Source organism: Grampus griseus, assembly GCF_964374135.1.
Source record: "Grampus griseus genome assembly, chromosome: 8".
Lineage (NCBI taxonomy): Eukaryota > Metazoa > Chordata > Mammalia > Artiodactyla > Delphinidae > Grampus > Grampus griseus.
The window spans coordinates 65,179,174-65,193,271 of record NC_139002.1 but is presented as its reverse complement, the minus strand read 5'-3'; the positions used below and the strand labels follow the sequence as shown (position 1 = coordinate 65,193,271).

The 14,098-nt window shown below is 36.9% G+C and overlaps 1 protein-coding gene across 3 annotated transcripts in view; it reads left to right on the top strand.

Moving 5' to 3' along the window:
- Positions 1 to 14,098, top strand: part of SBF2 (SET binding factor 2) — a 458,044-nt gene that overhangs the window by 336,307 nt on the left and 107,639 nt on the right. For all 3 annotated transcript variants that reach the window (XM_082659346.1, XM_082659345.1, XM_082659347.1), the window contains exon 17: positions 956 to 1,024. In XM_082659346.1, the coding sequence (XP_082515472.1) occupies positions 956 to 1,024 (69 nt within the window). The remainder of the gene's footprint in view (positions 1 to 955; positions 1,025 to 14,098) is intronic.

Below are 14,098 nucleotides of genomic sequence, written 5' to 3'. Positions count from 1 at the left end.
TGATGGCGATAGTTATATTGTCTAAGGTTGGGGCTGAAATTACCATACCTGACCTCTCTAAGGGTATTACCCTTGAACATTGTTCCAGACCATGGCCCCCCATGTCTGTTCAAGTCACTGTTGTTTTAGGTATATATCCAGAAGTAGAATTTCTGGATTATAGGATAATTCTACTTTTCAGTTTTTGAGGAATTGCCATACTGTTTTCCTAGCAGCTGCACCATTTTACATTCCCACTGAGATTTTCTGACCGTCCCATTCCCCAACAACATTTCACCCAAGGGGTTTTGGCATCAGTGGTATTTCTTGCCTGATCAATAACAGAATTTTATAAACCCTTCATGTGTAAGACTAAGAAAAAATATATTATTTCAATTATACATCCCAGTCTCAGAGAAGTTAAAATGTGGGGAGAAAATGTGTATCTCAGATTCAATGAAATACAGTCGTTAAATGCACTAAAACCTCGTCCAGAAATTTTTGGACAAATATGCACAGCTGTAAACACAACTTTTGTAAAACAGGAAAGTAAAAGTAGCTACTCACCAATAGTGTATGAAAACATCTTTCTCAAATGTATTTTTATATCATTTCTAAAAGAATGGACTTTCCCTGGTGGTCCAGTGGTTAAGGCTCCGTGCTTCCACTGCGGGGCCATGGGTTCCATCTCTGGCCGGGGAATTAAGATCCCACATGCCACGTGGCACGAGCAAAAAACAGAATTTTTTTTTTTAATTAAAAAAAATAAAATATATTTTTTTAAAAAAACAATGTGCTTCGGGACAGTATTTTTTCATACTTTTTTTTCACACTTATCTACGTAAGCCTTAATGACAATTTGAAATAAAAGTAAAAACCCCTTAGGACAGTAAATCATGTATCATAGATTTTTGTTTCCACATATTTGTGATTTCTGGTAAATGTCCTAATCTCATTTCTCTTTGTTTTGTTTAAGGATTGTTCAAGTTTAGAAGAATATAACATTGCTGCAGCATTACTCCCTTTGACCAGTGCTTTCTATAGGGTAAGTCTCATTGGTCTATATATAAGTCATTATGATTTATATAGATGTATTCAGTTTGATTTATCATGGAACTACATCAATCGCGTCCCCTTAGTGTATCTAAGACATATCTGTGGTTATATTTGTTACAATGTTTATTGCATGCTATATGTAAAAAATATAATATATAATGTTAAATTATCTCCTAAGATATAACCCCACCATTCCATCCCTACTTTATTGTTCTTTAAAGCACTTAATAACACCTGAAATTGTGTTGTGTGTTGGTTAGTTTACGTTTGACTGTTTTCCCCCACCAAAGAAAATAAATTTCATGAGGCTGGGATATTGTCTGTCTTATTCATTGCTGTATCCCAGTGTCAATCAACAAATGTTTGTTGAATGAATGAATGAACAAATTAACAAGCTAGATAAATAAATGGAGGCAGAAATTAGAATTTAACTTCACCGGCAATTTCTATGAACCTTCTGAAAATTTTCCAGAATGTTCAGTGCTTTTCTTAATTCTGTCATTTATTGTAGTTGTCCTATCCATGCCTTTTCATAGAGAGATTAATTCTTAGGGCAAATAAATCCAGCAAACTCTTATTCCCTCTTTTCCTATGAAGGACTTGTAAGGAGTTAAATAGCCACACTCTGAACAGCACATTGAATACGTCCTTCTGAAATGTACAGTAGGAAGCAATAAACCTGTGATAGCCAGGCTGACTCACTGTGCAGCTGTGTGCAGGTAGCTTCAGGAAGCCCAGGACTTATGGAAGGACTTCTGGCTAAAGCTACTCCATGTTTCATGGGCGCTAAGTCAGGAGACATTATCAAATATTCCTAGATCTGTTTTAGTAGAGAACTAGGCACCAGATAAAGTGCCTTAGCTGAGTGATGAAATGATCCATGCCCTTAGATGCTGGCAGTATTCTCTTACTCTTTTTGTTCTGCCCGTCCTTTTTGTTTCATCCACCAGTTCTAACTGATAAGGTCTAGCCCCCCTCCTGCACTTAGTAGGTACCCAATAAATATTTCTTGATAAACTCAGTTTTTTAAAAACTTTACTTCAAATGATTTGTCCACAGTCTTTGAGTTAAAGGTCTTAACCCTAAGGTTCTCCGTAATCAGGAACTCTTTGCTGCTAACTCACTTGCATTCCTCTTTCTTCCTCCTTACCCTCCCATCCTCTTCTAAAACAGAAAATGGAATTTGTGAGACTCATACTTCTGAGACCTGGCAGGTCATACTGAGCATGCTCAGGAAACAAGGACAAATCTCAAAAATGTTAAACAAATGAATTTGGGTTTAGAAACTAATGACAACCATCTGGAGCTTAGGCATCATCTTTTGGTTTTCCCTCATCAGCTTAAGCTTATCTCCAGGCCCACTCTAGTTTTTCTTAAATGCATACATATTCGTCTTCTCAGAACTCTCCCTAGTAGTTCTTCATCTTATTCCCCTCCTGGCATGGAGAATAATGTTACAAAAATAGGTCAGGCTCTCCTGTATCTTAGGCCACCAAGGAAATTTGTCTCCATATCTATCTCAGAGGAACCAAAAAACTTGGTTCTAACTAGCCTTCATATGGGCCCTCACATGGGCATTTGTTAAAGAAAATGGCATTTAAAATTTTTCCCACTTTAACATCTATTTTTTAAACTTAGATATTATGTAGAAATAAATAAGAAACATAGGGGAAATAAGAATTGACAGTAGAAACTCAATTGCTCAAGAAATCCAAATTACTTAAGATTTTTTTTTAAGCTGGATCATTTATCTGTTTTATAGTGTATATTAGTGAGGGTTTGATCATCATAGCAGAAGCACCATGAGTGGTAGGAAGTAAGGAATCTATTATAGGGACCAGCTTTTATTCTGTTGTAGAAGCTGGGGAAGAAGTTTATGGAAAGCTTTGAATTAGGGTCTACCTGTGGCCCTGAAGTCACTATAGATCATCAGGGCAGCAGTCAGGAAGAAAAGCTGGGCATGATACAGGGAAGAACAAGGACAAACTAGAATCTATGTATGTCTTTTAAAGTCCTCCAACCTCAAGAAAGCAGGTGACCTGGAAAAGAAGCAGCATTACTGACCATGGAGCTACACATGTGCCTGGCCCTGGCTAGGAGCAGCTAAAGGAAGAGATCCAGAAGGAACTGCAGGAAATGTCAGCACAGTTCTTTCCACACATCAAGATGGTCCAGCAGATCTGCAACAAAGCGTATGAGATACAGCAGCACCTGGCATCCTATACTGACCTTCAGAGTATAATGGCTGCTGCTTCATTTTTGCCTTCCAAATTTTAGACAAATTTCTCTGTAGTCAACCCTAACCTAGAATCATGGAGGAAAGAGAATTCTGGGAAATACAGTTCTAGCTTAGTTTAGTTTACACAGTACAAAACCATCACATCGTGTTTTTTTGTTTTGTGGAAGTTTTTAATGCAATTAGTTAACAAGTTGGGCTACATGCCATGCTCTTCTCTGTGTTATTAAACTTAATAATACAAACTTATGTTTTATGATGGGTTTATAGATTTAATTTTTTGTTGTTGACTTGGCTTGATTTTACTTGGTTTCTTTTGGTTTAATTTGATTTGGGCATGAAAGGTCCAATTAGGCACCAGAAACCATACCAGTAATATGAACAGGAAAATTTTAATATAAGGAGTTATTAAGTAGTAATAGGGGATCAACTATTAAGAAATAAAGAGAATTTTCAACTTGGAGTGTGCCACTTCCCAACAAGACCGAGATTCAGACCTTGTTGGAGAGGTGTTTCTGTGGCCACTGGATGGCACTGAGGTGAACTTCACTGAAGGGCCACAGACTAAGACTGGCAAGCAGGAAACTGCCTACTGGAGTTCTGGCAAGACTTGCTAGGAATCCACTCACTAGGGTGAGTGGTGAGCACAACTGGCTGTCCCACACACGGCTAGCAGGTACATGTCACAGGAACAAGAAGAAAAAGCACACCAGAACCAGGAAAAGAAACCACTTCATATTGCTCTGTCCCTACTGACAAAGCTTAATATTGTGCCAGCTGGCAAAGGAGAAATTTTTACAGGTCCAGCTCCAGTACCACAAAGCAAGGCAAAGAAAGATAGATTTGGAGGAAAGAGGTACTGCATTGATAACCAACAGAGAGGGTTAGGGAGTGGATCATATTGATTCTTATATACTTTCTGAACTTCTATCTTATGGAAATATAAAAGGTTACTATGCCAGGCAGCATCTTGGGCAGCAAGATGAACAAAACATTGATGTGGCCACTAGGAACTTACATTAGTCTTTATAATACAATAAATAATAAATAAATAACCAAACTGGTCTACAGTTTCATCAGTCAGATGGACATTTTCTTAAAGTAGTACATATGCATGGTTAGAAAATTCAGATAGTACAGAAAGATACAAAATGCAACATAAACGCTCCCTTTTCCACCTCTACTCCATTTCTTCTGACAGTTGATTTCTTCCTGGGAAAAAAAGTTGTGTATTATTGCTAGGATATGCAGATAAAATTATCTTTTTTTAAACTAAAGTGATCAAACCATTCACACTTTTCTCACCTTGCTTTTTTCACTTTTTTCACACACACACACACACACACATGTATTTTTTTTAATAGTGGAAGTCAAAGCCTGCTCTGGGTAAGGACGTAGGCGAGATGATGGATCAGGTGCCTCTTTCTTTCCTTTCCTTTCCTTTTTCCGTTCCTCTTTCCTTTCTTCTTTCCTTCTTTCCTTCCTTCCTCCCTCCCTCCCCCCTCTTCCTTCTTTCTTTCTTTCTAAGTAAACCAGCTATTTTTTTAATTGAAGTATAGTTGGTTCACAATATTCTGTTAGTTTCAGGTGTACAACAAGGTGACACACTTATGTGCTTCAGATCGTACTCCGTTATAGGTTATTACAAGATATTGAATATAATTCCCTGTGCTATACAGTAAATCTTTGTTGCTTATCTATTTTATATATAGTAATTTGTATCTGTTAATCCATACTCCTAATTTGTCCCTTCCTCCTTCCCCTTTGGTAACCATAAGTTTGTCTTCTATGTCTATGTCTATGAGTCTGTTTCTGTTTTGTATATAGATTCATTTGTATTATTTTTAGATTCCACATATATGTGATATCATATAGTCAGAGAGGGTCTTTGTCTGACTTACTTTACTAAGTATAATATCTCTGGGTCCATCCATGTTGCTGCAAATGGTAATATTTCATTCTTTTTTATGGCTGAGTAATATTCCACAGTGTGTGTGTGTGTGTGTTCACGTGCGTGTGTGTATATATATATGTATATGTGTATATATATATATATATATATATATATATATATATATATATATATATATATACACCACATCTTCTTAAGCCAGTCATCTGTTGATGGATACTTGGGTTGTTTCCATGTCTTGGCTCTTGTAAATAGTGCTGCTGTGAACATTGGGGTGCATGTATCTTTTGGAAGTATAGTTCTCATTTTTTCTGGATATGTACCCAGGAGTGGGATTACTGGATCATATGGTAGCTATAGTTTTAGTTTTTTAAGGAGCCTCCATACTGTTTTCCATAGTGGCTGCACCAATTTACATTGCTACCAACAGAGTAGGAGGGTTCCTTTTTCTCCACACCCTTTCCAGTGTTTATTATTTGTAGACTTTTGATGATAGTTATTCAAACCGGTGTGAGGTGATACCTCACTGTAGTTTTTATTTGCGCTTCTCTAGTAATTAGCAATGAGCATCTTTTGAGCATGTTCATTCAGCATCTTTTCATGTGCCTCTTAGCCATCTGTATGTCTTCTTTGGGAGAATGTCTAGGGCTTTTGCCCATTTTTTGATTGGGTTTGTTTTTTCAATATTGAGTTTTATTAGCTGTTTGTATATTTTGGCTTATTAGCCCCTTGTTGGTCGCATCATTTGCAAATATTTTCTCCCATTCCATAGGTTGTCTTTTCATTTTATTGATGGTTTCCTTTGCTGTGCAAAAACTTTTAAGTTTGATTAGGTTCCATTTGCTTATTTTTGCTTTTATTTCTTTTGCCTTGTATATTTTGAGACTGATCTAAGAATATACTGCTACGATTTATGTCAGAGAATGTTTTGCCTATGTTCTCTTCTAGGAGTTTTCGGATGTCATGTCTTAAATTTAAGTCTTTAATCCATTTTGAGTTTATTTTTCTATATGGTGTGAGGGAATGTTCTAATTTCATTGATTTACATGTAGCTCTCCAGCTTTCCCAACACCATTTATTGAAGAGACTGTCTTTTATCCGTTGTATATTCTTGCGTCTTTTATCATAGATTAATTGACTGTAGGTGTGCAGGTTTATTTCTGGGCTCTCTATACTGTTCCATTGATCTATATGTCTGTTTTTGTGCCAGTACCATGCTGTTTTGATTATTGTAGCTTTGTAGTATAGCCTGAAGTCTGGAAGGGTTATTCCTCCAGCTTTGTTCTTTTTCCTCAGGATTTCCTTGGTAATTCTGGGCCTTTTCTGATTCCATATAAATTTTAGAATTCTTTGTTCTACTTCTGTGAAAAATGTCATAGGTATTTTGATGGGGATTGCGTTAAATCTGTAGATTGCTTTGGGTAGTATGGCTATTTTAACAATATTAATTTTTCCAAACTAAGAAGATTGGATATCTTTCCATTTCTTTGAATCATCTTCAGTTTCCTTTATCAATGGTTTATAGTTTTCAGCATGTATTTTCTTTTTAATAAAAAGATAATTATGTATATACTTACCATTCTCATAAAAGCGAAGTACTTTATTGGCCTAAATGAAACAAATGTTTATCTTTTTTTTTAATTATTATTATTATTTTTTTTTGTGGTACGCGGGCCTCTCACTATTGTGGCCTCTCCCGTTGCGGAGCACAGGCTCCAGATGCGCAGGCTCAGTGGCCATGGCTCACGGGCCCAGCCGCTCCGCAGCATGTGGGATCTTCCCAGACCAGGGCACGAACCCGCGTCCCCTGCATCGGCAGGTGGACTCTCAACCACTGCGCCACCAGGGAAGCCCACAAATGTTTATCTTTTAGAGCTTTACTTAGAGTGAAAGATGTTCCACTTGCAACATTATCTATATTAGATCTTAGGGAATTTGTTACACCACAGCCACCATAAGTTTAGGGTTTTTTTTTTTTCTCTACAGTTCCTTCACACGTTTTTCTACTTCTACGAACTTGTATGTATTTCATGTGTCTTTAACTTATGAAGCCTTTCTTTTTCTTTTTTTTAATTTTTTATATATTTTTTAGAGATCAATTTAATACCGATAAATTGTCTATAAAGGTGGGCAGATCATAGTAAGAAGTCAAAACATTTTAAGAAATTTTTCACCTTCTGCTTTTCTTTCTTTTCTTTTTCTTATTAGTCATGCATTTTATACACATCAGTGTATACATGTCAATCCCAATCTCCCAATTCATCACACCACCACCCGAACCCCTGCCTCTTTCCCCTCCTAGGTGTCCATACGTTTTCTTCTCTACTTCTGTGTCTCAATTTCTGCTCTACAAACCAGTTCATCTGTACCATTTTCAAGGTTCCACATATATATGTTAATATACGATATTTGTTTTTCCCTTTCTGACTTACTTCACTCTGTATGACAGTCTCTAGATGCATCCTCATCTCTACAAATGACCCAATTTCGTTCCTTTTTATGGCTAAGTAGTATTCCATTGTATATATGTACCACATCTTCTTTATCCACTCGTCTGTCGATGGGCATTTAGGTTGCTTCCATGACCTGGCTATTGTAAATAGTGTGGCAATGAACATTGGGGTGCATGTGTCTTTTTGAATTATGGGCTTCTCTGGGTATATGCCCAGTAGTGGGATTGCTGGGTCATATGGTAATTCTATTTTTAGTTTTTTAAGGAACCTCCATACTGTTCTCCATGGCTGTATCAATTTACATTCCCACCACCAGTGCAACAGGGTTCCCTTTTCTCCACACCCTTTCCAGCATTTCTTGTTTGTAGATTTTCTGATGATGGCCATTCTGACCAGTGTGAGGTGATACCTCATTGTAGTTTTGATTTGCATTTCTCTAACAATTAGTGATGTTGAGCACCTTATCATGTGCCTCTTGGCCATCTGTATGTCTTCTTTGGAGAAATGTCTATTTAAGTCTTCTGCCCATTTTTGGATTAGGTTGTTTGTTTCTTTAATATTGAGCTGCATGAGCTGTTTATTTATTTTGGAGATTATTCCTTTGTCCGTTGATTCGTTTGCAAATATCTTCTCCCATTCTGAGGGTTGTCTTTTCGTCTTCTTTATGGTTTCCTTTGCTGTGCAAAAGCTTTTAAGTTTCATTAGGTCCCATTTGTTTATTTTTGGTTTCATTTCCATTACTCTAGGAGATGGATCAAAAAATATCTTGCTGTGATTTATGTCAAAGAGTGTTCTTCCTATGTTTTCCTCTAAGAGTTTTATAGTGCTCGGTCTTACATTTAGGTCTTTAATCCATTTTGAGTTTATTTTTGTATATTGTGTTAGGGAGTGTTCTAATTTCATTCTTTTGCATGTAGCTGTCCAGTTTTCCCAGCACCACTTATTGAAGAGACTGTATTTTCTCCATTGTGTACCCTTGCCTCCTTTGTCATGGATTAGTTGACCATAGGTGTGTGGGTTTATCTCTGGGCTTTCTATCCTGTTCCATTGATTTCTGTTTCTGTTTTTGTGCCAGTATCATATTGTCTTGATTGCTGTAGCTTTGTAATATAGTCTGAAGCCAGGGAGTCTGATTCTTTCAGCTCCATTTTTCTCCCTCAAGACTGCTTTGGCTATTCGGGGTCTTTTGTGTCTCCATACAAATTTTAAGATTTTCTGTTCCAGTTCTGTAAAAAATGCCATTGGTAATTTGATAGGGATTCAATTGAATCTGTAGATTGCTTTGGGTAGTATAGTCATTTTCACAATATTGATTCTTCCAATCCAAGAACATGGTATATCTCTCCATCTGTGGTTATCATCTTTAATTTCTTTCATCAGTGTCTTATAGTTTCCTGCATACAGGTCTTTTGTCTCCCTAGGTAGGTTTATTCCTAGGTATTTTATTCTTTTTGTTGCAATGGTAAATGGGAGTGTTTCCTTAATTTCTCTTAGATTTTTCATCATTAGTGTATAGGAATGCAAGAGATATCTGTGCATTAATTTGGTGTCCTGCTCCTTTACCAAATTCATTGATTAGCTCTTGTAGTTTTCTGGTAGCATCTTTAGGATTCCCTATGTATAGTATCATGTCATCTGCAAACAGTGACAGTTTTACTTCTTGTTTTCCAATTTGTATTCCTTTTATTTCTTTTTCTTCTCTGACTGCTGTGGCTAGGACTTCCAAAACTATGTTGAATAATAGTGGTGAGAGTGGACATCCTTGTCTTGTTCCTGATCTTAGAGGAAATGCTTTCAGTTTTTCACCATTGAGTATGATGTTTGCTGTGGGTTTGTCATATATGGCCTTTATTATGTTGAGGTAGGTTCCCTCTATGCCCACTTTCTGCAGAGTTTTTATCATAAATGGGTGTTGAATTTTGTCAAAAGCTTTTTCTGCATCTATTGAGATGATCATATGGTTTTTATTCTTCAGTTTGTTAATATGGTGTATCACATTGATTGATTTGCATGTATTGCAGAATGCTTGCATCCCTGGGATAAATCCCACTTGATCATGGTGTATGATCCTTTTAATGTGTGTTTGGATCCTGTTTGCTGGTACTTTGTTGAGGATTTTTGCATGTATATTCATCAGTGATATTGGTCTTTAATTTTCTTTTTTTGTAGTATTTTGGTCTCATTTTGGTATCAGGGTGATGGTGGCCTCATAGAATGAGTTTGGGAGTTTTCCTTCCTCTGCAATTTTTTGGAAGAGTTTGAGAAGGATGGGTGTTAGCTCTTCTCTAAATGTTTGGTAGAATTCACCTATGAAGCCATCTGGTCCTGGACTTCTGTTTGTTGGAAGATTTTTAATCACAGTTTCAATTTCATTACTTGTTATTGGTCTGTTCATATTTTCTATTTCTTCCTGGTTCAGTCTCAGAAGGTTGTGCTTTCCTAAGAATTTGTCCGTTTCTCCCAGGTTGTCCATTTTATTGGCATAGATTTGCTTGTAGTAGTCTCTTAGGATGCTTTGTATTTCTGCGGTGTCTGTTGTAACTTCTCGTTTTTCATTTCTAATTTTATTGATTTGTGTCCTCTCCCTCTTTTTCTTGATGAGTCTGGCTAAAGCTTTATCAATTTTGTTTATCTTCTCAAAGAAGCAGCTTTTAGTTTTATTGATCTTTGCTATTGTTTTCTTTGTTTCTATTTCATTTATTTCTGCTCAGAACTTGATGATTTCTTTCCTTCTGCTCACTTTGGGTTTTGTTTGTTCTTCTTTCTCTAGTTCCTTTTGGTGTAACGTTAGGTTGTTTATTTGAGATGTTTCTTGTTGCTTGAGGTAGGCTTGTATAGCTATAAACTTCCTCTCTTAGAACTGCTTTTGCTGCATCCCATAGGTTTTGGATCGTCGTGTTTTCATTGTCATTTGTCTCTAGGTATTTTTTGATTTCTTCAGTGATCTCTTGGTTATTTAGTAACGTATTGTTTAGCCTCCCTGTGTTTGTGTTTTTTACATTTTTTTCCCTGTAATTGATTTCTAATCTCATAGTGTTGTGGTCAGAAAAGATGCTTGATATGGTTTCAATTTTCTTAAGTTTACTGAGGCTTGATTTGTGACCCAAGATATGATCTATCCCGGAGAATGTTCCGTGTGCACTGAGAAGAAAGTGTAAACTGCTGTTTTTGGATGGAATGTCCTATAAATATCAATTAAATCTGTCTGATCTGTTGTGTCATGTAAAGCTTGTTTCCTTATTAATTTTCTGCTTGGATGATCTTTCCATTGGTGTAAGTGAGGTGTTAAAGTCCCCCATTATTATCGTGTTACTGTTGATTTCCTCTTTTAGAGCTGTTGGCAGTTTCCTCATGTATTGAGGTGCTCCTATATTGGGTGCATAACTATTTACCGTTGTTATATCTTTTTCTTGGATTGATCCCTTGATCACTATGTAGTGTCCTTCCTTGTCTCTTGTAACATTCTTTATTTTAAAGTCTATTTTATCTGATATGAGTATTGCTACTACAGCTTTCTTTTGATTTCCATTTGCATGGAGTATCTTTTTCCATCCCCTCACTTTCAGTCTGTATGTGTCCCTAGGTCTGAAGTGGGTCTCTTGTAGACAGCATATATATATGGGTCTTGTTTTTGTATCCATTCAGCAAGCCTCTGTCTTTTGGTTGGAGCATTTAATCCATTCACCTTTAAGGTAATTATTGACATGTATGTTCCTGTGACCATTTTCTTAATTGTTTTGGGTTTGTTTTTGTAGGTCCTTTTCTTCTCTTGTGTTTCCTACTTAGAGAAGTTCCTTTAGCATTTGTTGTAGAGCTGGTTTGGTGGTGCTCAATTCTCTTAGCTTTTGCTTGTCTGTAAAGCTTTTGATCTCTCCATCGGATCTGAATGAGATCCTTGCCGGGTAGTGTAATCTTAGCTGTAGGTTCTTCCCTTTCATCACTTTAAATATATCATGCCACTCCCTTCTGGCTTGTAGAGTTTTTGCTGAGAAATCAGCTGTTAACCTTATGGGAGTTCCCTTGTATGTTATTTGTCGTTTTTCCCTTCCTGCTTTCCATAATTTTTCTTTGTGTTTAATTTTTGCCAATTTGATTACTCTGTGTCCGGCGTGTTTCTCCTTGGGTTTTTCCTGTATGGGACTCTCTGCACTTCCTGGACTTGGGTGGCTATTTCCTTTCCCATGTTAGGGAAGTTTTCGACTATAATCTCTTCAGATATTTTCTCAGGTCCTTTCTCTCTCTCTTCTCTTTCTGGGACCCCTATAACGCGAATGCTGTTGCGTTTAATGTTATCCCAGAGGTCTCTTAGGCTGTCTTCATTTCTTTTCATTCTTTTTTCTTTATTCTGTTCCCCAACAGTGAATTCCACCATTCTGTCTTCCAGGTCACTTATCCGTTCTTCTGCCTCAGTTATTCTGCTATTGATTCCTTCTAGTGTAGTTTTCATTTCAGTTATTGTACTGTTCATCTGTGTTTGTTTGTTCTTTAATTCTTCTAGATCTTTATTAAACATTTCTTGCATCTTCTCGATCTTTGCCTCCATTCTTTTTCCGAGGTCTTGGATCATCTTCACTATCATTATTCTGAATTCTCTTTCTGGAAGATTGCCTATCTCCGTTTCATTTACTTGTTTTTCTGGGCTTTTATGTTTTTCCTTCTTCTGGTACATAGCCCTCTGCCTTTTTATCTTGTCTGTCTTTCTGTGAATGTGGTTTTTTCAAAGCCTTTCTTGAAGGTAGTGCCTTAACAGCTAGGTTTAAATTATTAGGATTAGTTTTGTGGTGAAAAATAATATAATCTTTTACATTCATGTTATGTTTATTATTTATATGGTGCTTTCATTCTCAGTTCAGCAAACATTTATTAGGTGTGCCAAGCCCTGTGCTTATGTTTGTTGCAGAGTTACAGATGAATAACATGGTCCTTACCCTCAAGAAGCATACGGTCTAATGTTGTATCCATTAATTAACTACTGACAGAGGAACCATTTCACAGTTAATGAATAACATTGGTCTACTCTTTGTTTACTTAGGTCCTTTTTATTCAAAGATCATGTTTGTTAAAATAAGAACCAGAATATATACGCAGAGTTTAAAGCAGGGGTTCTTGTCTAAATGTTACTTTTTTGGGAAGAAAATTAATTAAAGCATAAGATAAAACCAATACTCAGTGCAGAAGTGGAACCAAAATCGGATACCCCTGCGTTGCTCTTTCCTAGCGATAGCACTGAGCAACAGTGAAGGCCATGGACCCCTCTACCATGAACCACCATTTAGTACCTTCTCCTAGTGACCTGTGTAACTTAGGGTCACCCTGTTGCAATTCTTAATAACCCAAGTAATCTGGAGAGTGTCCAGAGTCTATCAAGAGTATGCCACATCCCTCCCATTATGTCTTTGATACACATCTGTTGGTTACCGATGCTCAAAATGACTCCCAGAAGAGATGACACTTTCTCCTTTGGTACGCACTGTGGTTTATGTTTACCTGGGGAGGAAAAAGCAACACCCTATTTACCTCAATTCAAGCACCCTGATGTGTTGCCTTCCCAAATTCCAAAGATCTCCATATGCAGATGGCACTTTTTTTTTTTTTTTTTTTTTTGCGGTACGCGGGCCTCTCACTATTGCAGCCTCTCCCATTGTGGAGCACAGGCTCCAGACGTGCAGGCTCAGTGGCCATGGCTCACGGGCCTAGCCGCTCCGCGGCATGTGGGATCTTCCCGGACCGGGGCACAAACCCGTGTCCCCTGCATCGGCAGGCGGACTCTCAACCACTGCGCCACCAGGGAAGCCCTGCAGATGGCACTTTGAGAATGTTTATTGATTTACTGTTTGAGCTATGTCTTATTTCACCATAAGAGCATTATTCAGGCTCTCATTCGCAGTAGAAATAGATTTCTTCTTCAAAATCCTCGTTTCATTTAGCATGTAAAAGTATGTTTTCTAAAATCCAGCCACATGGAAGATTTATTTTTATTAACAGGTTTATTGAGGTATAAGTTAAATACCATAAAATCCACTCTTTTTAAGTTTCATTTCAGCGACTTTTAGTATATTTATAGCATTGTACAAGTATCACCACCATCCTATTTTAGAACAATTCTGTCGCCCCAAAAAGAAATCTCATGCCCATTTACAGTCACTCTCCACTCTCTGGCAACCACTAATATACTTTCTGTCTCTATAAATTTGCCTTTTCTGGATATTTTATATAAATTGCATCATACAATATATGTTCTTTTATGTCTGGTTTCTTTCACTGAGCGTAATATACTTGAAGTTCACCTATTTTTTTAGAAGATTTCTTTAGGGCTGTTAATTATTAATGAAAATTTTTTCACACCCTGAGTGCTTAAGTCACCTTCTGTATTGTTTCAATTTATACCTAATTCAAATGTAATATATAATTAAACTATTATCTTTTAATAAATATATTAGAAAAAATATGAGATGTAAAGCC